Raw genomic sequence first — 25,910 nt, 5'->3', positions numbered from 1 at the left:
CTAACTATTTTGATTCCTTTCGCAATACATTGAGAGCATATCTGTGAGAGTCTGATTGAATCTGTCAACAGTTCCATTCGCTTGATGATGCATGTTGCTGATCCTTGTCTTCTTGATGTGAAGAAGATTACACATTTTTTGAAATATCTTTGAATGGAAGTTAGTATCCTGAACAGAGTGTACTTGAAGTGGTGTAACAAATCTACTAACAAAGCAGTCAACAAAGGCCTTTGAAATAGTTTGAGCATCCTGATCTGACAATGGATAAGATTCTGTCCATTTTGTAAACAGGCCACACATGACATGGATATATCGGTATCCATTTTTACTCTTAGGAAATTGACCCAAAATATATATTGCTGCTGCTCCACTGGCTCTCCATTGACATATTGGGGCCCTGCGTGATATCTTCGGGGTTTTCCTTGCCACGCAGCTATCGCAGGTTGTGCAGTAGCTTTCTATCTCCCTTCTCATATTTGGCCAGTAAAAGCTATGTTTGATTTTCTCAAGTGTCTTATCTCCAACCAGATCGCCAGCCGATGGAACGTCGTGAAAGTACTTGAGTACATGAACCCTCATTTTTGTCGGGACAACAAGCTGGTAATGAGTGGTCTTGCCATCTTCACTTATCCATTTTCGGTACAGCATGCCATCCTTCAGGTGTAGCCTATCCCAACTGCGCCATAACGTCTTCGCCTCTGATGAACTGCTTGAGCTATTTGACCACTCAGGTCTGCCAGAACCTTCTTCAGCTGAAACCATGATTGGGGCAATATTGGGATCCTGCAGCTGATCTTGACGTATTTCATCGCTAGACCATCCCACCATAACATATTGAGTATGTTTAGGACCAGCCTGTTTATGTGCCTTCTGAGCTCCAATTATGACCCTCACGAAGTCTAAAGCGTTCTATTGTATAGGGAAAGAATTCACATGTAAACTTTTCTTCTGATTGTTTTCGTTCGGAGAGGCCTGAGCAACGTCGGAGGGAGTACCGGATATATGAGACAGTGGTGGTGACTCATTTTTGTAATTTGAGAGTTCAAATTCATCACCTGAGATTTCTTCAGATTCTTGTTGCCGCCGGCAAACAACGCAGAGATTTCGGGATAATGCATCAGCGTTAGAGTGCTTCTTGCAAGCTCTGTGAGAGACATGACGATTGTAAGTGCACAGTTCTTGCAGCCATCTTGCAACTTGCCTTGTCGGACATTTTAGATGTTGTATCCAACTAACTACACAGTTATCCGTGCGTATGAGGACCTATTTCCCAAAGTGCTTAGGCTACAGCAAGCAATTCCTTTCTTGTCACACAGTATGAAACTTCATGATTATTCAAGGCTTTGCTCATGTAAGCAATCACCCTTCATGTCGATCTTGCTCTTGGGAATGTACAGCTCCAACTGCATATTTACTAGCATCAATGTCTACAATAAAACAAAGCCAAGGTTGTGGATAAGCAAGGATTTGAGTACTGGTTAGGGCTAATTTCAAAGCATCAAAGGATGCCTGGCACTCCTCCGTCCAAGCAAACTTCATACTTTCTTCAGACAATTTATAAGGTCTAGCAGAATCAGCAAAGTTCTTCAAAACCGCCTGTAATAAGAACATATGCCTAAGAAGCTGCGAACTTGTTTAGGATTCTTTGGTTGCCGCCACTCCTGAACAGCTGACAATTTATCTGGGTCAGTATGCACGCCATCTTCCGAAACGATATGGCCTAAACATTTAGCACTGCGCTGGATGAAGATACTTTTCGATAGTTTCAGCTTCAGATATGACTCCAACAGTCTCCTGAAAATGTGTTTCAAGCGTTCAAGACTCTGAGCAAACAAAATCGCTGGTGCGAGAATGTCTTCAATGTATATCAAGCATTTCTTCCACTGCAATCCCCGTAATATATCTTCCATTAATCTTTCAAATGTTGAAGGACTTCCAGCAGATCCAAATGGCATTGCAGTAAATTGGCATAGGCCAAGGCCTGTTGCAAACGCTTTTCATCGTTTGGGTCTAAGCCAATCTGCCAGAATCTTGAGTTGAGATCCATACAATGAAACCATTTTGATCCCCTTGAGGCGTCTAGGCATTCATCAAATTTGTCTAACAATGAACCGAACCATATTGATAATATTCTTATATTCTATATATGTTCTTTGCACATAATATTCACCAATATTTTTTTAAACATAACGGATTGAAAGTATATACTTTATATATATATATATATATATATATATATATATATATATATATATATATATATATATATATATATATATATATATATATATATATATATAATTTGACATATGCAATTAAACTTTACCTTGTACACAATTGCCTTGTTAAAGATTTTAGTTCAGTTTTTGTTTATCTGGTATGAAATGTGCAAATTAAACATTTTATAAGTATTGATTTTTAAGATCTTTTTAAGAGGGAAAATATAATTTATATTTCTTATACTAATGGAATATATATATATATATATATATATATATATATATATATATATATATATATATATATATATATATATATATATATATATATATATATATGTATATATATATATATATATATATATATATATATATATATATATATATATATATATATATATATATATGGGAAGGGATCTTTAAGTTAAGTAATATTGGTCATACACGTAGAGTTTTTCAATGTACAGGAAGGGATCTTATTTGCCTCACCTTGAACAAATATCATAAAAAGCAATATACTACAGTTACGGATTCCATCTGTCTACCTATCCCTCAGCAACATTTGGTTAAAGTTTGTTTTAAACTGAGAAATCTTCTGTTTTTATCAGTTGATTATTATTAGACATTGCCCACGTAAGCAAGGTTGGGTTGGATATTTTGGCACACAAATTGATGACTCAAATACAAAACAGTTTCCCGAATTTTAGACCTAAACATTCACGCTATTCATCAGAGGAAAAACCGCTTAGATTCATCAAACAAAGACTAAACACGAAAATGAAGAGAAATTCTCTACTCCGCATGCTTTCCTTTGATCCAGATTTCTTGTTATCATAAAGCCAGAGCAGTAACCATTGATAAAGGATTTGATAGAATTACAGGCTTGGGTTAGGCAAAGGCTTCGCTATGCAGAAAGAGAGTTTAAAGCATTACAAAGAATCACAATTCATGATGCATAAATTTCACAGAGTATGCTATAATACAAATAAAATAGTACATATTAAGATTGGTTTTTAAATTAATCTGGAGAAAAATATAAAACAGCAATACAACAAGTATCATTCTATGTTGATAATAATGTGATAATATAATTATATAAGACAAGTTTATAAAGTACCAGTGGTTAGCATGCTGGACACCGATGGCTGATTGATTATCTCACCAAGTTATGTTTGCTGCCATGTTTTGTCCTTAGACAACTACTTTCATTGCCAAATAAACACTGGCTAAAGTAACCTTTAAAGGCTTACCCAACCAAGTCAGCAATGTTGTGCGCCTCTGCTGCCCACTAAGAATCTTGTTTTACAACTGGAATAACGTGTGTGGGAATTGTATTAATAATGCATTGTGGATTCTAGGTTGAAGTTCTAAAAACCTCTCTGATAAACGCCAATAAATAAATAAATAAATATATATATATATATATATATATATATATATATATATATATATATATATATATACAACTATCCTAATTTCTTTATATATTTTGTAGAAGAAGAAATCTTGGCTTTATAATGTATTTCTCATACAATCCATGTCCACATTTATACATTTATTTGAAGAGAATTGTTGCTAAAGTCGTTACTACTTTTGTAATTCTTAAATATTTGGAAGCAGGTTTAATTTGTCTAAACAGATTTGAACAGTTGATATTATTTCCATAAAACGTGCCTGAAATATATCTATGTTATATCTATCACTTGTAACGTGCATTATGGTAAGGTATCGGATATATTCATTGTCATTACTTATAGATTATTTTTAATGTGTACTTTTTATTTTATAGCTTTTAATAGAAATAAATATATACTAGAAATAACCCAGTATGTTTTTCACCTGCATAACTTCCAGATTTAGTTACTAACAGCTCCCTTGGGTAAAGATCACAATGGTTTCCAAGCTATGATTCAAGGGGAAGTACCCGAGGAGGTAATGAGAGAATCAGGACTCTATGTTGACTAAATAGTTAATCTCCCCTTGCAATGTCTTGTAAGTGTACATAATTTAAGGGTGGGTCTATGAACAGTTTCCAAGTTATGAACTAGTGCCACGTACTCAAGTGATGGGAGAAACCCATGTATAAATACCTGGTCTTGGAAAGAAGATAAATCACACCAGCATTAATAGACGATATAGCAAATATTTCTGCTCCAAGCTTTTCTTTCCCAAAGTGACCTATTTGTATGGTCTTTCTTCTGTTATGTATCATCCATAACAATTTGCAATCTGAAGACTCATTAATATCCCAAAATCAAAGAGAAATGATTTCCTCATGCAATCTGGAAAAAGTACTCTTTACTGTTGGCTGCCTTGTCAAATTGGAATGAAGATTCGTGAAGCAGCAGATAAAGCAAATAATACTGCGCTGCAGTCATCCATTTTCGAATGTTTGATTCCATATACCGTATATACTTGCCTAGAAGTCTGGTCCAACTGAAAACTGCACAGATCCAGATCTGCCATGTTTAGATAGTGGTAAATGGACATACTACAACAGCTTCCTGATTACTGACAGTTCAGACGCTTGGGTCCAGGAGACTGTGGGCAAACTGTGGGCTGCTGCGATTATTACTGGTAAGGCCATAACATTGTACAGCCCATGGGTCTAATGTTATCATAAATCTAGAAAAGTAACAATTACATGACTACTGTGTTAGTTATGTCAGTATACTCTTGTTATCATTTTTTTAAAGTAATGCGCAGTAACTCTTCACAGTGTCAGACATGATTGAACATCATGCAAAGGAAATGGAATACATAATAATATACTTCGAAGTATAAATCATTTTTCTTTTTATATGATAAATAAAAATCATATATTTATGCTCATTGTAAAGGAATTTTATAAAAGGCGTCACATGATTTAAGTCTTATTGCTCACCAATGTACACACCATATACAAATAAACCTTATTATAATGCTATTTATGGTATCCACCCGATAGAGAGGTCCCTAATCATAATGATGTTTATCTCATCCACCAGACACTGAGGTCCCTAATTATAACTTTGTTTACGGCATCCACAAGATAGAGAGGTTCTTAATTACACTATGTAACACATTTTTTGTTCCTGGGTAGTAAGTGTTTTTTCGTAATAGCTTATTCCTAAAAAGTATAGAAAATGGCTATTATTCTCCACAAACTTTGATTTTATGATCAGACGAGTGATATTTTGAAATTTACCTATTCCAGTGAGAAAACGGGCAAATTTGTCTTTTCGTTCACATAAATTCAGATAAAAAACAATATAAGCATCAAAATTAATATATATTTATACAAAAATATTACAAAAATGACAACAAAAGATTGTGAAGTGAGCAGTTTGTCGAGATTTATGATTATACTGTAAATCACTTTCACTAAGCAGCTCCCAAATGTAGTCACCTATCATGTTTTCGTTATACTGTCCTTGGTAGCGGCGTTTTAAATCCAATATATCCAGGTAGAAGCTCTCCCCTTGCTCCTCTGAGTACGCTCTCATGCTCTTCTTGCATTTATCAAGATGAGTATCAAGGATATGGACTTTGAGTAAAATCCTGCCACCATTTTAAAGTCTCTGATGACCTACCAGCCGTACTCATCATACTTCAAGGTGTCCAGCAAGGTCTTTTGTTTGCTGTTGTAATCCTCCTTGAGGTGCACCGAGTGAGCCATGGGAAGAGATGAGTACTTGTTCTCATTATGGATCAGGACGGCTTTGAGGTTCCTGGATGAGCTATCAATGAAGAGGCGCCACTCATTCTGGCTACAGGCGATTCCGATTGCCTTGAACAGACTGGTCACATTGAGGCAGAAGCAGAGTCCATCTTGACGGGTGAAGAAGCTGGAAAAATCTTGGTGACGCTTCTTCTGATTGCGACTTGCACACTTTCATCAAGCAAGTTCCACTGCTTGATCCTAGACGTCAAAACTTCGACATTGGATTTGGTTATACAAAGATCTCTGATCAAGTCTTTGAGGTGTTTTTTGGGGGTAGCATGGGATTCTCTGCTCAGCTCCACCTCTGAAAGCTGTCCTCTGGATCTACAACGTCTTCCTTGCTCTCTGACTTGCTGTTATCTTCTAAACACGGCTGCGCTCTCTCCGGAGGAGTGGGTACGTTGAGCACCGTGGCATTGTGGCACTGGGACGATGGATGAAGGAAAGTCCGGATACGTGATAGCAGGCGCATTCCAACCAGTCCGGTATTTGGAAGGGTCCACCATGCAGAAGTAGCAGTTGCTTGAGGGGTCAGTGGGTTCCCGCCCAATGTTTGGGATATCGAACTTCATGGCTCTCTTTTCCCCTCTGTACCATCCTACAAAAATACATTTATTTTACCCAAAGCTAATGTGTACAAAACACTCGCAACATTTTTCATATATGATATATTTTAAAATAACATTGAAAATTGTAAAAGATTTTAAAATTAAACACTTTTACAATTTTTACAATTTTAACAAATTTTATAACATAAAATTCTGAGCAACAAATATCCATCTTACCTTCAAGGGTTTTTCTGTAGTGCGCGCAGGTGAAATTTGATGCTCAGGGTTTGTCTTGATCGCGAACAGGCATGCCAAAATATGCCTTGTTGGCCTCACACATCTTAGTAGATGCTCCCAAGGAGTATTTTTCACTTTTGTCTTGATAAAATGGCCGCAAACATAGCACAATACGTCTGCCAGATAATTGCAGTCTCTTGATGCCATCTGAGAAAAATGTAGGTATCTATCCACTTAGGCAGCTTGAACTAACTGACCTGTTGGGTTTACGGGCCCTGTATTTATTCTACTATTTATATTACTGGAAAATTCTAGAACGTTCTAGAAGTTGCTCCAAGATTATTCAGCACTTTATCTATCTGGATTGTTCTGGAACGTAGGTTCATTTAGAAATAACATTTACTACCAAAGAAAAAAACCATTGGTACACGGTGTCAGAACGCTGTTTATATCTTCTATCAGATAGAGAGGTCTCTAATTATAATGTTAATGATTTCATCAACCAGATATAGAGTTCCCTAATTGTAACGTTGTTTATGGCATCCATCAGATATATAGGTCCCTAATTGTTACACTGTTGATGGTATCTATAAAAGTGACTAGCATTATAAGTGATGGTGTCTTATATTCAGCTATATTCCAATGAGGACATGTCATAGCTAGCAAAGTTGACAAACATCTCAACAGAACATCCATTTAATTTTAAGAAGCACTGGTCATCTCAAAATCAGCATTTTCCAAGCCATGTGAGGGTATGAAAAATTGACTTAGGTTGAGATTTTCACTACCCACTTCAAGCTGGGTGAGTGCCATTTCAGCCTCTGACCTAACGGGACAAGTTCACAAGTTATTAGATGTGGTAAATACATTCATGGTTAATATATAGTCAATTAAGAGAGGGAATATAAAGAATGAATTCTTCTTTTAAACCATAAAAATAGTATTGCTATTTTTTCTGGTGCACAACACAAAGCATAACATTAAATAATTGTTTGACAAACACACACCATGAGATACAGAACATTTTATGATTAACCAACATTAAAAAAGTGTTGCCAAGTTTATGAATGTCTACTGATTTGTTTATAAAGTGATTGAAAATTGTGCGAATTGTGAGATTACTTTAACATCAAATACCAGTATTCTTACCATAGTCATTTAGAATTATGGTCCCAATATGCCATAATTTCAGCCTGCTGGTATGTAAAGCACGTGCCGTTTTGCAGCTATGGTCCCTGCTATCCATTAAATATTAAGCTGTTACTTCAGTATTTTGTCACCTAATTCCAACCACTATAACTTGAATGACACCTTTCCTCTACTTCTTTTTGGATATGTAATTAAGGTACTCATTGATAATTACACACGTGATTGACTGTCACCATTTTTGCATTGTCTGACCTGACTGTCAGTGTTATCTATGAAAATCCTGTAGAAAATTCACACAAATAACTTTGAAAACATTAATAAAAAATAAATTAAATATTTGTAGCTGAATCGTGCACAAATTATAACTTAGTGGATGAGAAATTTATCAAATAAATATACCAGAAAGGGACTTATTTAGTAAATGTAACCAATTTGTGTAATCTTTTTTTCGAGGTTACTGTTTCATGTTACACAAGAACTGTGGTGATAAAAAGTAAAAAAAGTTTTGATGATATAATAGTTTTAGTAGTATTTCACCATTGTTTTAAACATGTGATGTGAAACTAAACCAAGAATATTTGTGACTTTTTTAGTTGAAAGTAATTTATTTGTACAGGAGGATTGTTTTCTATGTTTGATCAAGCTCACAGAAGTGCTTTGTTCATTGTTACAAATCTTTACTCGACTGAGAGGAAATAAATTGGTCTGATTTTATAATTACTAAGAGCTATGTTTGAACGGCCATATAATGAATTTTAGAAAACAACATTTTGCATCATTGAATTGAGGTTATTAACATTGTTAACTATTATATTTCTCCAACAACTATTTGAGTAAGAATTAATTCCGGGGGAATGAATATTTTTGAGTTGCATGACTGGAAGAGAGTGAAGTTTTAGTCAGTCAAACGATGTTGTAAAATCTACTTTCAAAATTATTATAGTAATGACATCAACTGTTGAAATAAATACCACAAGTTATGAACGAGTTACTGTTCTACCCTGAAAATGCCATTTTTTAGTCGGTTTGCGTGAGGCAAGTTTGCATGCTGTACTTAAGATGTCATAATATATAGGATGGAATTAGGATCATCTCTTTTAGTAATCACTTTTTTGCGGGAAAACATAAAGATGTGATATCAAATTGAGAATTAACATTAATGTGATACAATATAAAGTTGTGATATCAAAACGAGGATTAGCATTAATGTGATACAATAAAAAGAGGTGTATCAGAATGAGGATTAACATGAATGTGATACAATATAAAGTTGTGATATCAAAATGAAGATTAACATGAATGTGATACAACAGAAAGATGGGATATCAAAATGAAAATTAACATGAATGTGATACAACAGAAAGATGTGATATCAAAATAAGGATTAGCATTCATATGATACAATATAAAGAGGTGTATCAGAATGAGGATTAACATGAATGTGATACAATATAAAGTTGTGATATCAAAATGAAGATTAACATTAATGTGATACACCAGAAATATGTAATATCAAAATGAGGATTAACATGAATGTGATACAATAGAAAGTTGTGATATCAAAAGGAGGATTAGCATTAATGTGATACAATAAAAAGAGGTGTATCAGAATGAGAATTAACATGAATGTGATACAATATAAAGTTGTGATATCAAAATGAAGATTAACATTAATGTGATACACCAGAAATATGTAATATCAAAATGAGGATTAACATGAATGTGATACAATAGAAAGTTGTGATATCAAAATGAAGATTGACATTAATGTGATACAACAGAAAGATGTGATATCAAAATGAGGGTTAACATGAATGTGATACACTGTTATCATACATACTTAGTGACAAGATAATGTCAGTTTTATATCAAGTCTAGTGATGTTTGTTTATATCCCAATTGGCCTTTTTCACATAAGCACACTTTCTCATACATACACGTGAATTTATAAAAGATAATTCAAGTAGTTCTGCTTATAATAGCTTTACATTGTATTTATTGATTTTCGTTTTTGCAGAAGGGGTGAGGAACATCTCCAACTAGTTATCAATTAAGGGGAATATAGACCTGATGTCGCCCGACCTGACGAAGGAAGCTAAGTCCTCTGGCCTGTACAAGGAAGAAGATGGTTCATTCAACTTTAGCAGTGTCTTTCAGCTAGAGAACAACCCTTCCACTGCAGCAGTAGACTGATTTGAGAAAGGAAATGCTCTTCTACAAGACCATTCTAAAGATGGCAAATTAATTTTTTAGAATGGTTAGTGCATTGAGAATGAGCTTTAATTACTTTTGTTATCTCACATGCCAAGGTTATATCAATAGGCAATCAAAAGTCACTATAACCATTTCCTCCTCTCCCTCTTTGTTCTTATATTCATCCGTTAATTTAACGACAGGAGAGGAGCTGCCCCCTTTAGATAAAATTCTGGCACCAACTCTGGTGATTTCGCTCACAAGAAAAAATGCATGAAAAGAAAGAGCAAATGATGTGCTTGTGCTACATAGAAGGCACACATTGCTAACTGTGTGGCAACACATGTGCCAGTTCAGAAAGCAAGCATTTATAAATAAGCAACATCATGTCGACATTTCTTGCTGTTTGCAACAAGCTTGTAATAGGTCCTTTCTTATTAGTTATTTCATGTGGAATGTGTATCATCAGATACCGGCCATTTGATTTTCTGGGTAGAGGGGGTGGGGCTAAATATGCCACTAGGATTTGTTATGAATAAAATTAGAATTCCCAAATTGATATTGCTTACAAAATCTCTTGTACTGAATTCTAGAAAAATTAATTCATTTTGTTCCAATTATTTGAGAGAAAAAATAATCTTCTGCTGAAAGGAACAGATATCCTGGTTGGAAAGAAAATATCAGCCCCTGCCTTTCCCAAAGAAGATGAAATGGTTGACCGCAAACAATCGCTGAAGTTATAGAATGGAGCCTGGATTGTAGGGACATATTGTTTTCTAAATGAGAAATAAAAATAGTAAGATCCGTAACAAATACAGGTGATATGTTAGTACAAATATATTATTCTGATCGAACTAAGTTCTTAGGCGTTCAGTGATGCAGGTGTTAAGGAAGCATGAAGCACAGACTCCAGAACTTTTTTGAAGGTAATATGGGGAGGAATGCAATCTGTACTGGATTTCGTTCAGCAACAGGTGCAAACAGCTTGAATTTATCGATTTGAGATAGAGAAAAAGTATCAACGATGGTATTCTAAGGGTCCAATATGCGATGAACTTGTAATAAAATGTAGAACCTTAAGCTCGCTAAAGCTAAAACCTCGGACCAGAGTCATTATGAACGTCATATTGCCCTGAGGTGTTTACCAGAAGACTAATTATGATACCTAGTTGGTCGTGGCTGAAAATAGAGCCGATCTGACCTGAAATGTGGTTTCGGCTATACAGAAAATATTGTCGCTAATTCTCTTGAATCGATGGTCATATTAACATGTGAGCTATACTAGTTCCACAGCAGCTCTGAAGATAAGTGTACAGTAATTATTAATAGTAGTAGGAGAACACACATACACCTATAAATATGTATTATATTTTAGTCTTCAAGTTTGTATTATTTTTGCGTATCCACTGAGAATACGGAATTAATATTCATGAAATATTCTGGACTTGAATCGTGAAGTGAGGGTAGTGTAAAAGACGAAAGTGCGTGGGGCTACATCTTGTGAAGACGCAAAAGTCCATATTACTGGTAAATATTTATTTATGATATGTAACTTGATGAATATACAAATCTAACACCATCGCGCATATCCTTATTTGAATCGGGCTAAATAAACTAAAAAAGTGAAGGACTTAGATTACAACTGCATACAAATCGTGTGATTCTAATGAGTCTTGAATCTTCATGAAGTATTATTAAAGACCGTGTCTATTCGCTTTTGACAGACTGAATCCCCTGCAGTATTATTAAAGACTTTTTCTATTCGTTTTTGACTGACTGGTTCCTAAGAAGTAGTATTGAAAATCCTTTCTACTCGCTTTTGACTGAACTGCAGTTACTGTTGTAACTCGTTGCTGATTAGGAATTACCATGCTGATACAGCACCGATGGCGTCATTCAAAAGATGGAAACGTGAATCTATTGGCGTCATGTAAACACCAGATGCAGTTGCAACGAAATAGTATTATTTAGAAATATACGAAGTTACTAGAACGAATGTCAGTGTAAGTTATTAGGTATGGGATAATGTATTATTAGTTCATAAACAGATATAACAAATGCACATATAGTTCATTAACAAGTATGATAAAGTGTGTAGTTCATCAACAGATATGGTGTTGCATTAGCGTTTCATAGATCTAAAGATCTAACAATACTGAATTTCATATAACACAAATAAAACAACAGAAAATGATCACCCCTCTCCGTCCATAAATATAATGGCTATCGTCGAAAATGGTACGGTAATCAAATGATATCCCAAGCCGAACGTTAATAATTCCAATTCAGTACTCAATATGAATATCTTTGGAATTAGTCCATGTATATTTTCTCCCTCTTGACCTTGAAGGATGCTTCAAAATCCCGCGACCCTGCAGACCCATTGGTCCATAAACTTTAGCCCCATCACACTCAATTGACCAATGTCATTCGTCTTCCAAAATCACTTGTTACCTTATTTTCCAGGAGAATGTAATAATACAACCAAAGAGTGTAAATGTAAACTTGACAGGATCGTATTAGCTTTATTTTCAGCAGCAGTTCAACCCTTGTCTTTATTGCCGATCCATCTCACCATTTGCAACAAGTGGCTAGAGCACTCTGTTTGTCAGTGCTTCTGTATCTATTCCTTCATCATGTACAATAGGAAATTAAAACACATGTCCGGAGTAAACATATTGATCATACAGTGATATGCTCAATAGAAATCCTGAACTCAGTCTGGTCCCAAGTGTCACAAGATCCGTTATGATCTTGAATTAATAGCTTGCTGCCTGGAACCTATTTCGTACCTGCTTGTGCGAATGTCCCATCAACTGAGTATAATTCTTCCACACCAAAATAGGTTGTTACAAATGTGAATGTCGTAGTGTTTCACGGCAACCCAGTACAGTCTTGACACTATGGAGCCAAATAAAGTTCTGAAAATATTAAAATGAAAAATTGCACATACAAATGGCTGCAAAGAATAACCAAGAATTAAAGAAAAGACCATTGATTCATTTTGACTGCTAAGTGTTAAAACCATCTCAGACTTCTCAGCGAGAAGACTTTCAAATTAGCCACTTTAGAAGTTATTAGATGTAAGATCGACATCATTTTCAGTGAGGACAAAGAATGCACCTTTGGAAGAATTTTGGTGCAAACTCCATGTTAACATGACCCTTTATCCAGGAGAATTAGAGACAACATTTTAAATATCTGAAAGCCAATTTAAGGTCAGATTGGCACCTTTTTTCCCTCCAATAGCAACTGAATGTCATAATTTGTGCACAGCATGTTTTCAGCTGTCTGGGATTACCAGATTGTTCACATTAACCTCAGCCAAATCTGTCTGTAACTTCTCAGATGTTACAGGAATTTCATTAGCTTTTTAGTTATCAGTCCCTATATATGCAACCTATTAGCTTTTGTTTCTTATAATCTTTTTGTTAATATTTAGAGAACTGTTTTTATTTCTAATGATTCTTGATTGTAATAGACATCAGACTAGATACACAATAGCATGCTTAATCCAATTACCTTTGAAATTTCAATGACCTGGTCGAATCCATTCAGTCCGATAAAAGAGTATTACTTATTCCACTTCCGAAAATCGATTGACCGCCCTTAGTCCAGAGTAAACATATACCACTGCTTAGAAATTAAGGCCTGCATCTCCGGATTCTCCAGTTTTCCTAGTTGAACAGACTACTTATTCGGACATATCGAGCCTTGCCAAGAGCTGTAAATGACTTAGGTGCCCATAATTTGTAATCTTTAAAAGGGAAAATGTTGCTTAACATTTCATTCTTGTGCATCGTCAGAGTATATTTATCTTCATTGTGACAATGAGAGCGACAGATACAAGAAAGATTCCATGGAAAGTAAATTTCTGGGTTGTTTTTCTTCGGAGGATGAAGCATACAAATTCTTTCAGTATATTTCAGGTTCTTCAAAATTAATTACTTTGCTGTCTGAAGAAATAGCCAAATGTATTACCTGGAATGACCTGACAGAAGTTAATACTGGACGTGGAGAAATACTTTGTAAATGGCTAAAGTTATTAAATACAGCTGAGGCCACCTTCTACATGTTCAGGACTTCAGTCCTTTAGTCAGTGGCATATTCTCGGGTATTGATTATATGACAAGTATATTAATATACTTTTGCGCTATCATTCCTTTGTCAATTGTTTTGAAGTCACCGATAATAAATCAGACCAATCTGCAGTTCCTCAAGGAATCTTTACAAAATCTGAAATACAGAATTGGCAAATAATTTTTGAGCATTTTTATGTTAAAATGGAGATGGGGGCAAATCATAGGCAGATGTATGTCGCTAGATATCGTCATATGCATCTGAATGTAGACGGGACAAGGGCATTAACGTCTTTTCTATGCGAGATGTTAAATATTTGAATACTTCTATGATAATTTTGAACGTTTTCTTTAGACATTTATTTGTGGTTTTAGTGCATTTATTCATGCAGACACAACATTATGCGGTTTCGTCTTCATTTTCAGAAAAGCGCAGTCTCCAGTAGAGATTCAATAATTCAATAACCGTACTGTCTGAAAGTTTAATGTTGTTTGTTTTCTTGAACATATATTCGTTCGGTGCTTTTTATTACTTTTCCTATGATGAAATTTTGAATATATTCCTTGATGCTATACCTTAGGTTAAAATGCACTTACTTTCACCTGAGCATCATTTATGGACGGACAAACGTTGACAATGGTTCTAAATATGGATGCTTATTGATGAACTCCTAGCGGTTTGTTGGGCTTACATTTCCCATGTTGAATGTATTATAATACTGAAACTATTTTACATTTATGTGTTTTCTGTTTGTGTTGTCAGACTTTTAACGTATCTTTAACATTTTGTTTACTCATATCGCTATGATGTCTACATTGTGACAATATATATTGATCTCTAGTTTTGACTGACAGGATTTGTTAGATTGATCAATTCCTTAAGATATAAATATCACTGAAGGACCTCGCCTTGCTGCAGTTGCACTTATGCTTTTGTTATGTCAATAATTGTTTGGAATCAAAATGTGGGGTAAAATAAGAATTTTTTAAATTGACTCTCAAAAATATTGTTTGCTAGGGAATTCATCTAGCTTTCAGTGCAGTAACAATAATTTGTAGTACGGTTTCGTGGCAATGATCAGTATTTGGAACTCAAGTAATTCTGATTGGCAGAAGTTAGTTAGTACAGGGCATTGAATAAATTCAAAATGCAGAAAGGTAAATATATGTATTGTTATTGTTATTACCACCTAAAGACGACACATGTTTATACCGTCACTTGCATGTTGGAGAGCCTCATGTATGTACACGACCTGTATGACTTTTATCGCTACTATAAATCAAAGCATTTTTTTCAAAAAGTAAAACCGGAAAAATTGCAAAGCAATTGCGTTGTGATGGCCCATTTTCCCAGCTGAAATAAGACCATTTTGTCATGGCATATTGGCTCTGAGTCTCTTGGTTTCCTATCGAAACACCCTACTTCAGTTGCATTTTTGCTCGAATTTAGTGTTTGGACTGATTTGGCTTTAATATGCCTTCCTATTCTTTTAAGAGACCTTTGATTGCACGGGTCATAGTATGAACATTGGCAAATAGTTATGAACACATATCCAAAATAACCGTTTAGATGATGAGAATGGTAATTTGAATACTGCGTGTCTCATAGCGGATATCACGTTCATTCCCTGCTTGGTTAATATCACGTTCATTCGTTGATTGGATAAAACAATACTGTGTGTATCACGTTTGTTGTAGACATAACGGATATCAGGTTCATTCGCTGTTTCGTTGAAAGATTTTTGTGAACTCATCCACATAATCAACTTATCATTTCTACTTTCAAATGGACCAATCAGTTTGTTTAGTTAATCCTCTGACAAAATCTGATAAATCAAAGGCTATATGATCTGCTACATGAGGGTACTTCTTTGTTTACAATCAAAAATAGTTTATATAATACGATACTAGACATTCGGGTCGTGCAGCATGAATCAGTGCAGTATGAAAAATACTGCACAATTTTGACAACGTAACGTTAACGAAGAAAAAATAGTATATGATAATGATTAACATTTGCTTCCATTAATTACATTTTGCATATATTTACTTTGGGGGAATACAAAAAGTCGAAGATAGCTTCATTCTTTAGTAGACATAGCAATTACGTCATGCGACAATACAAAATGTCAGATATTTCCTTTTATTTAATCAAAAAACGGAAATTTTCTTTTCGTTATAAATTTATAAGACAAAAGCCGTCGATTTGGACGGATTTGTCTATCCACCCTGTGCAAATGTGACTAACGGCTGCATTACTACATCGACATAAAGAATTTCCGAAATTGGAACCGTTTATAAATTTAGATTGTGCATATAATGCTCTAAATTGTGTATTTTGTCAATTTCCAATTTTGACTATTTCCAAACGAAAGTAAAGAGATTTTTATATTCGTTAACATATTTATTGCGCGGATTGATAGTGACCAATACGGGGGTGGTAGTGTGTGTTCACTGCAATAAACATGACACAACATATTTTTGAACACATCGTCATTAGACAACAGATTTAAATTTATTTGTAAGGATTTGTTGGTTTTTTCTTCTTCTTTTCTTTATTTCTGCATTCACACGTGAATTGTTGTGTGTTGGCTATAGACGCAACTCCGAAATTTTGATTGTCACTTTACTTTGGTATGCAATCGACATTAATTAATGCCTGATTTCTCCATCATTTTTAGACATGAATATGATTGTGATTATTGTTAAACAATGTTGACTACAAAATGTAATCAAGAGTGTTTTTGAAAAATATATATAGTTTTGAAGTAGGTATGCGATACTCAGTGGGTGTTAGATTATCGAATTGCAAAAGGTCATGAAAGTTCATTCGCTGACAATTTGCATGATTCGTGTGGAAAACTAATTACAAAAAAGTTAACACTTTAAACCTACTTTTGTTGTCTGATGTTGAGCTTTACGTACTATTTATGGCGCCGACTCATTGATTATTATTCTTGGACTATTGTGACCTATTCAAAGGAGTTATGGACAATGACCTTGTGATACATACATTCGAGGACCTAAAATCCTTCGGAACATTCGGTTCTCTTGGCCTTGAATAAAACTTTTTGGGATTATTTTGGATTCAGTTCATAGTATTGTAAGCTCCTCTTAACATTTTTATTTTGTGACTTTGATAATTAAATTATTTGTTCAGTTTTCCAAACTTTTTGGTTTTGCTTATTTCTTTTAGTTACTTTGTTTATGACCATAGATTCGTAACATTTTACATTTTTATACTAGGGGGTGAGCAGTCTTGACACATTTTAAGATATTTTGACCACAATCGAGGGGGAAGGGAAAGAAAAAGAAACAAATAGATCTAAATATGGAAATGCAGGTCTTGAAACATGCATAAGGGCAGATACAATAAGTGGAAACACAATGCAGTTCCAAAAGTGATGTTCTTACTGTGGCAATAAACGTCGAATTGCAAATGTGGCGATACCATTATTTTCCTATAATAAATTTCAAATGTTCACTGTGTGATTACTACATATACCTTCCAGATACAAGTTTAGAACACGAGGACAAGAGGAAAGCAGACGTCAGTGGTGGCATGGTGGGTTTTGAAAAGAAATGGGGTTCCATATGTGTCACGTCATGGCAGTCTGATAACAATGGGCATTCAAGTATCGTTATCATTCATTTTAATGTCATTTAATATTTTAAGCTAGTATGGGTAACCACTATGGGTAAGGGATAGAACCTTTTTGAAGCTAACGATGTATTTCTCTTTTCTTTGCCAAACACCAATCCGACACGTTTCTGTCATTAAATTATATGACCCTTTCATCCCTACAACTTCTTTTCGACGTGTAGACGTCATGTAAAGTGCAGAGTATATGCATTGGCTTATAATGGATGCTTACGAGTATACTATACTTACAGATTCTTCACTGCAAACTAATATGGTCTCGTTTTATTTACATATGGCACTACATTTTGCCACGACTTAACTTAGTAATAAACACCTTGAATCTTTTATGTCCCAGTTTGGTTGGAATTCGTTCACATCATACCATCCAAAAAATTACACACGTCCTAGTCGACTCAATACGTCGTGTGTATCAGTCGAAAATCTGAGGCCCCTTTTAAGCGGTAACATAATCAAATATCAGCTGAATTAGCACGGTGCTACCGAAATACATATTAAAGACGGCATCAAGAAGATCTAGCAGAATTCAAATCTGGCATGTAAGTGTCGACAAATACGAACCATATATTTTCATCTTAACACAGATAAGAAAATCTATTATATTTCTTTTAATACATAACCACAGATAATAACACACAATCCGTAACTTAGATAGAGAAAAAATGATAATGCGAATAGAAGGTTTTGTAAATATTGTGAACACCAATATTTCGGATAAATTTGTAAGATTTACGCAGGTTTCCTTCAGCACACTTACGAGAGAATATAACCATTCAGATATGCCTGTGCATTTTATCTTTTAGTTACAAGTGAACCATCTGCGCTTCGAAGATAAAACAATCGCAAAATATGAACCTTTGGATAGTAGCTACATTATGATTTGAGTAGAAAACGCTATATCAAAGGTTGTTGTTGTCTAATTATAAACATGTGTTTTATGATTTGAATTTTCTTTTAGAAATGTTACTGAATGTGATTCGATATCCTTGCATGCAGTCTAAATATAGGCGCAATTAAGTTTATTACAATTGTTAGAAACATTACGGCTTCTAAAATCATCATCATTATTATCCTTCTCCCCATCATCATCATCATCACCATCATCACAAACTTGTATGAACTAAAATGGTTTTATATAAATAAAAATGTAAATGGGTTTCGCTGTCGCGTACAGCATTAACGGCGGATGTATAGTTTCAGTCTTAGCCTTTTGAAAATAGTGCATTCTTATCGACACTATTTTCAAGCTTTAGCGCAGTTGTACACATTCGTGGCACATAATTGTATCGGTTCTGATTTATCACCTCTGTCCAAGTGGCTTCGAATTTGGATCGAATAATGTATATAAGTCAGAAAACTTTCAAATAGCTTTCAGTGGATCGGTGGTTCTTACCGGGCTTTTCCATGGTCCGTCCTCAGCCGGTTATATTGGCCGGAATTTACAGCCTATCGAATGCTGAAAATTGGCGTTAAACGCTCAACAACAAAGAAACCAATAAAGTATCCTGAATACTGTAATAATGACTCCTGCATCTTGTAATTGGTTAATCAATCAGTTTGAGAAATATTTGCCCAACACTGACTCCCATAATCAAGAAATATTTACTGACGACGTGAGTGATTGTAATCGTTGTGTGGTTTTTCTTCTGCCTAGCACTGTCCTGTAACTGCCATCAAGCACATGGTCCTGGTGATAGACGTGACCCGATATATAGTAAATATAATGCATTGACTTCAATATGGATTTGCGAATCTTACAGTAATTATTACTTAGGTCAAGTGGAAAATAAAATAAAAACATACACAGACATATATAGGTCAAATCGACAGAGATTTAACAGGCAAACATATATCTAGGCAAAATGGTTGAATTGTGGAAAAAGAACTTTTCTTTTTGTAGATATCCGATTTACATTTTAGTATCAAACGATGATCTTTTTATTATTTCAATGGTAACTGCTCTATGTGATACGTTATTCAACTACATACATTGAATATACCTTTCCTTTGCTTAACATTTGCGTATTTTCAATTTAATCTTGTACACGGTAATAACTCACTTAGAACAGGACTGTTTTAGGACGAGTAAATATTACGAGTACGTTAAATAAAATTTTGTAAGTATACCAGCCTTTACTTCAATCACAAAGTGTCGATGAAATAAAGACGTCTGTCAGCAAACAAAAATAAAATTTAAAATGTTTAGTTTGCTCTTACTTTAAGATTTATTGCTGCATGAGTCTGCATGAAACAAATCTTTATTGCTATCCAGCTTGACCATGTTCATATAAGTGGGACCACTAACCGAGCAAGATATAGATTTGAACTTATTTTAAAGTGTATTTTAGTACAACGTTCCCTGTAATGTCTGTGCATACAAACATTTTTACATTATATTTCTTTCAAAGGGCGGAATGAAAATATCGGACAAAGTTTGTATAGTCTTGAGATGTCGTAAACGTTAAACTTTAAAATATACCGGAGAAACAGAGAGACTTAATGCCAGTTATAAACACACCAAAGTACTTATCCTTCCTTTCTGAGAATAAAAACTCACACCTGCTTTCCAAGTCTCAAGAATATATATATATATATATATATATATATATATATATATATATATATATATATATATATATATATATAATTATAATGCACGATCTGTATGGTACTATTTAATCTTTGCTGTTCTTCAAAGCGAAATGCTGATCTTGATTTCTCCTGCTGCAAATGGTATGACTGAAGACAAGGCAGCATATTACTCTCACTCAAAAAGCAGGCCTCGGTATCGGTTAGGTCAGCTGAGCCATACGAACATATCGGAGACATTTAGTCCGTATTTACAAGTCTCTGTGTGTATCGGTGGCAGATACATACGAACCAACATTCAAACGTGCTTAGCTTCTTGGCAATCTCCCTGGTCTACCAGTCACAGGTCCTGAGTTTGATTCGATTTCAGGTGAAACCAGCAAAACGAAAAGTAGACTGATAATCGCTAAGGATATATTAATAATCTTGCCAATTCTATTGACAGAGAACACCGATCGTGTCTTTCACGGGCTGTGAACAGCAACATAGTATGACCCTTCAAACCATTATGTCACTCTCATGCTTAATTCATGTCCCACATTATACTACTGAATGAGACACGGTTCAACTAACGTTTAAAAGATTCGAAATATCAGTAGTTATGGACAATCACAAGAAACCTACTAAGTTACCTACTGCATACCTTCCAAGTTTCAGACTGTCCATATTGCAGAGAAAGAGACTTTGCTACCCCCCAGCGATAGAATTACATTTTGCCTTATTTGAAAGTCATATGACTATATTCTATACTATATTTACAGCCAAGCCCACCCACCCCCACCTCCGGTGACGCAGTGGTCATAATTCCAAAGATGTGACTGTTTAATACAGCAACATAAAGTTTGAGAGGCAATAAAAAGATAAATAAATACTAAATAAGTGATTTTACAATGTCACTGCAATATAAATTTGACTCCTTTTGACCCTTTGTGTCGGCATTCAAAACCCTCGATGCAAGGAATAGAGATTTGTACCTTTTTGGTACAAGGCAAGAACGGAAAACTGACGTATTAATCTTAGAAACATTTGAAAATCAATGTTTTACTGGAAAGTTAAATACAAAGCTATAGGGGGAAATAAAGTGACAAACAGAGGAACAATGTATATATGGAAAACGAAGATTATGAAGTTCGACAGATTTGAACTGATCGTATCAAGCCAAGATGAAATATATGTTCTTTGTTTGACTGACTTTCATCACATATAATTACTTTCATATTATATCGACTAAGTTAGGATACATTTTCAGGAAGCTAATTTATCACCAGTCTGTCTTTTCTCCATTCTGCTTTTAAGGATTCAACCGATTTTTTAATTTCAAAGCATTAGGTTATCATCTTTTATTAACCGTCGGTTTTTGTTGAATTTAATGATCAACTTTGAAAGTGCTAGCTCAGTTAGCATACTTGTTACAACTGGATAACGGTCGTTAAGAGTGGTGGTCAAATTTGACACGTGAGGAATTTCGATTGCATCATTGTGATGCAGGATCCCCAAAATGAACACTCTTATATGTGATGTCAATGCAGATGAATATGACGAGTTTACAAAAGTACGCATGAATCTTGTCTAAATCAAATTTATTTTCTCTATATCCGTTTCTACTGCCACAGCACATCCTTTAATAGAAACATTCGAAAATACAGGAAGTGGTCACTTCATTTAAAATTCAAATATGATCGATGCACTGAGTAATCAGTTTGAAATAGCTGGCACGCATAAAAGTTTATCCATTTCTCTGATTGGGATATACCTATTATTTCTTCCCAACCCTTTTCAATGAATATTCTGAAGAGTGTTCATATTTAATTTAGCATTTTCTGAAGAGTGAAGAGGTACGTCGTAAATTAAACTGATGCCTAAATGTCTTGAATCTGGAATTTGCTAATTATTCATTACATAACTGGTAGCTTGTTACTTAGTCCTTACTGAATCGGCTAGTACTTATTTAATTCTTAATGAATCGAGAGTAATGTAGAAAAATAATTCAGCAACCTGATGTGTGTGTAGTTCACATATTTAATTCCTTGACTCATACACATCACAATATGAATTTAGCTTATTGATGGCAACCTATTACAACATACAATATGTGGACATTAATCATGTTAACCATTGAAGAAACATATATCTTCACGCTTCCATCCAATCTGGTCAGAAAGGGTCTAATGTATAAGCTATGACGTATATAATAAAGAGAGTTATGTTTGGCCAAGAACTAAACACAAATACTCATCTTAACAAAGCATACTGTAAAGGTTACAGTGGAATTCAATTTGGTTGCAGAGGGGTAGTAGAACGAGATTCATCATTCTAACACGAAAACAACGGCACTCAAAGTAAACTCAAGTGGTAATGGGCTAAATGCAAAACAAATAATATAGGTCACGGTCAGTTAGCTAGGCTGGTAGGGCGTAATACTAACATAGACACACATCATCATAAATGCAACGATTCTAGCAGTCATATGAAATAAATACAACACACAGATTTAACCCAAATTAAATCGGGACAAAATATGTAATGAACTAAATTACATCTGCAACGAGGGAGTAGTAATAATCAGCATTGACCCCTTCCTTAAAATTTTTGTTCGAGTCAAGATACTATTTACATAACATGCAAAGCGACCTCGTGTTGCCATGTGCTAAATGCAACACAGTTTACATAAGCCAGCATAATGTGAAACATAGGTCAAATGAATTATTAATGCACGGGTGTGGTACAGCATGTAGTACCCGCAATAGTTTAATGATTCAAGCATAAACAGTTCAAAAAGTATATTTCAGCATAATTAAAGAAACGTAATGGGTAAGGATGACATACGTTCAAAACTAAGGCATATTACACATAAGAATGCATCACTTCGTGAAGTTTCTAGACTACTTATCAAACTTGATGTATACATAACGACTTTTACTGTAATAGAGATGATTGCCGTTGTTTACTTTCACGACTACGACATGAACAGTGCTTGAGAAATAAGCTTAGGGTACACAGTTCAACCCAAGTCAGTGACGTGTGAATAGTAAGCCAGAGTTTTTAATGAGCATCTAGGACCTCTTCAAGATGATCTTCTTGGAAAGTTTCATGCTTCAGTAGTAGTAAAATAAGGCCATATGGTCACAAACGTGGCACTATGAACGCACGGGAAATTAACATCACGCCGCCGTCTTGAAAACTGGCTATATTGTCAAAGGAAAACTTAACATTAGTCCATAGGATTAATGTTAATATTGCCCAACGGACACAATAGAAAACATGATGTTCAAATACACCTAGTGTTAACATTAACCATCATTATGGACATGAGTGGAAATGGAATGTTCAGTTGTCCATAGTATTAACATTAGGTGACACTTCGACCACAGGGGAAGATATAGCATTCAATATATCCATGGGTTAAACAGGGAGGGTCGGTCTGTGGTCACGATGAATGGAACATGAGGTTAAATATTATTACTAAATCTCAAACCTAGTGACCAAAATGGAGCCTGATTGACAAGCACCTACTCATACTGTCCATCATTCCCACCGACTCAGCAACAATTATAATTAGTGACCAAAGCGCCATCTTCCTGAACATCACCCACCTTTACTGACCAACATCTTCATCTACTCATCGATATCGATACCTACTAATCTACACGACAACTTACTGACAGGTACCAACCTCTCTTGATCAACACTTACACGTACTGGTCAGAGCCCACTGCTACTGATCAGCACCCACATCAGCTAATCAACATTAAAGCCAACTAATAAATACAGAATGTTGCCGACCATCAACCACATCTACTCACTGAAATCCACGCCTAATAACCTGCACTCAATTATAAATGGACATAAGACAGGCTAGAGAGTAATGAAAACACCTTAGACAGAAAATGTACAACTCCACGGCATCAAAGCTAAAGGAAGCAAATGTTACCAATTCTCACACATTCGCATATACCTGGCGGAATTAATGTTGGTGTTAACAGCGTATTTCGTTGTCGCTCCCAAATATCCGAATCTCAGAATAATAAATGCTGTAAATGTCAAGTGCAAAACTGCAACATGCAACAATAAAACTACAGCCCGTACACATTTTGATTGCTAGTGTGGACTCATAAATTGTTATTATTGTATGTTTTTAGCAGCCATATATAACCCGGCTTTTTACGGTCTAAAAATATTTATCTGATGTTTGGCAACTAATTACCAGTCTAGTTAGTTACTTACATCTGTATATAGTTTATACATAGACCTTGTATTTTGGTTGAGCCATCTCTGTTTTTTCTTAAAGATCCTAACAACTGACGTTTCTATAGCGAAGCAATCTCGTTATTGATTTGCGAAAGTGAGTGAGAATTGATTAAGTGTGAAAAAAACAATCCACACACACATTAGATAAGTTTCAGTTACAAACCTCGTTTTAGTAAGAATGATGTGACCAAAGTTTCTGACTCAAGTGGTCTACATTTTGCCCCTTTTATAGACAACACACACCCCACAATACTCAGAGCCTGTTTTAATTGCCTGCACTGGTAACCAACATATTCATATCCAGCATTAGTAATGGTTTTTCGTTCTACGATCCTTTCTTAGTTCCTAGCCTTTTGTCGCAAAACTGCGGCATGCCCCGGATTGACCTAGGATACATCCAACAAACAACAGTGGTAGCTAGATATTTTCATATAGTAAATAATATTATGAACGCTAGCGTAAACTATATAAGGCTTTTGACGCCATAGAGGATTAAGCTGTGAAAAGAAAAGAGAGTAACTAGACTACACTTTTAAATAAACCCTGCCTTAAAAACTGTTACAGCACACAAATTATCTGAAAACAGCAAGTTATTTAAATATTATACATATTAGTAACCGATACAGTCTTGTGGCTGACGGTAATTGTTCTGACCTTGGAAGAAGAGGGTTATCAAACGTATGTTTTCAACAGCAGTTTTAAGTCTATTGTAAATTGTATACGGAATTGTTTGCAACTGACGGTCGGAATAAATGTGCCTCATTGTGGATAATATGGCTTATGCATCTTAAAGAAAGAGAGACTTGAGGTGGTATGAAGGCATACATTTGTCAGCTGTTCTTTCATACGTGTCCTCAGCATGATCATACCCGACTAAAACCTTAAATGTGCCACCATATTTTTGGGTTGAAATACTACTATCACGTATGGTACGAACACCACTTTCATGCTCACCACGATCAAGATCATGCCCTTCTTCACCCATAACAATATCATTATTTCCATTTTCAGTCCTAAGTTCTTTCCCTCATTCCTCTTTTCTTTCGCTTGCACATCATTGTAATCATCACCATAATAATCCTCACTATAATCATCACAGTTACCATCATCCCTGTATGAAATCACTTTTCCTCGTTCATCTAGATGAAAAAGCTTTTGAAAATCTGTCTCGGACATCCAGCTCTCATTTTTATTTACTTGGAATACCGCACGTGAGTAGTTCCTACGGAATGCTTTGCAAAACAAGAAGGAATTCCTTGCTTCTTGAGGAAGACTCTGCGTCAT

The 25,910-nt window shown here is 35.0% G+C and overlaps 1 protein-coding gene across 1 annotated transcript; it reads right to left on the bottom strand.

The window, feature by feature from the left end:
- Positions 1-25,910, bottom strand: LOC149784479 (uncharacterized). The gene is made up of 3 exons (XM_089932994.1): positions 25,581-25,910; positions 1,396-1,596; positions 1-909 (listed from the first exon to the last, which is right to left on the bottom strand). Exons 1-3 carry the CDS (start codon positions 25,908-25,910, stop codon positions 1-3), a joined length of 1,440 nt encoding a protein of 479 aa, XP_089789120.1.

The sequence above is a fragment of the Sinohyriopsis cumingii genome, chromosome 14 (genome assembly GCF_028554795.1).
Source record: "Sinohyriopsis cumingii isolate HCF-2022 chromosome 14, ASM2855479v2, whole genome shotgun sequence".
NCBI lineage: Eukaryota > Metazoa > Mollusca > Bivalvia > Unionida > Unionidae > Sinohyriopsis > Sinohyriopsis cumingii.
This window is presented reverse-complemented; position numbering and strand designations above follow the sequence as displayed.

Bases quoted from the DNA above. Each gene is read 5' to 3' on its own strand.
- LOC149784479 (XM_089932994.1), bottom strand. From the start codon at position 25,910: ATGACGCAGAGTCTTCCTCAAGAAGCAAGGAATTCCTTCTTGTTTTGC. The intron at 1,597-25,580 runs GTGAGCATGAAA...TTCTTATTACAG, and splicing joins AGGGCATGATCTTGATCGTG to GCGGTTTTGAAGAACTTTGC. The intron at 910-1,395 runs GTACATTCCCAA...CCTATACAATAG, and splicing joins GTAAATATGCAGTTGGAGCT to AACGCTTTAGACTTCGTGAG.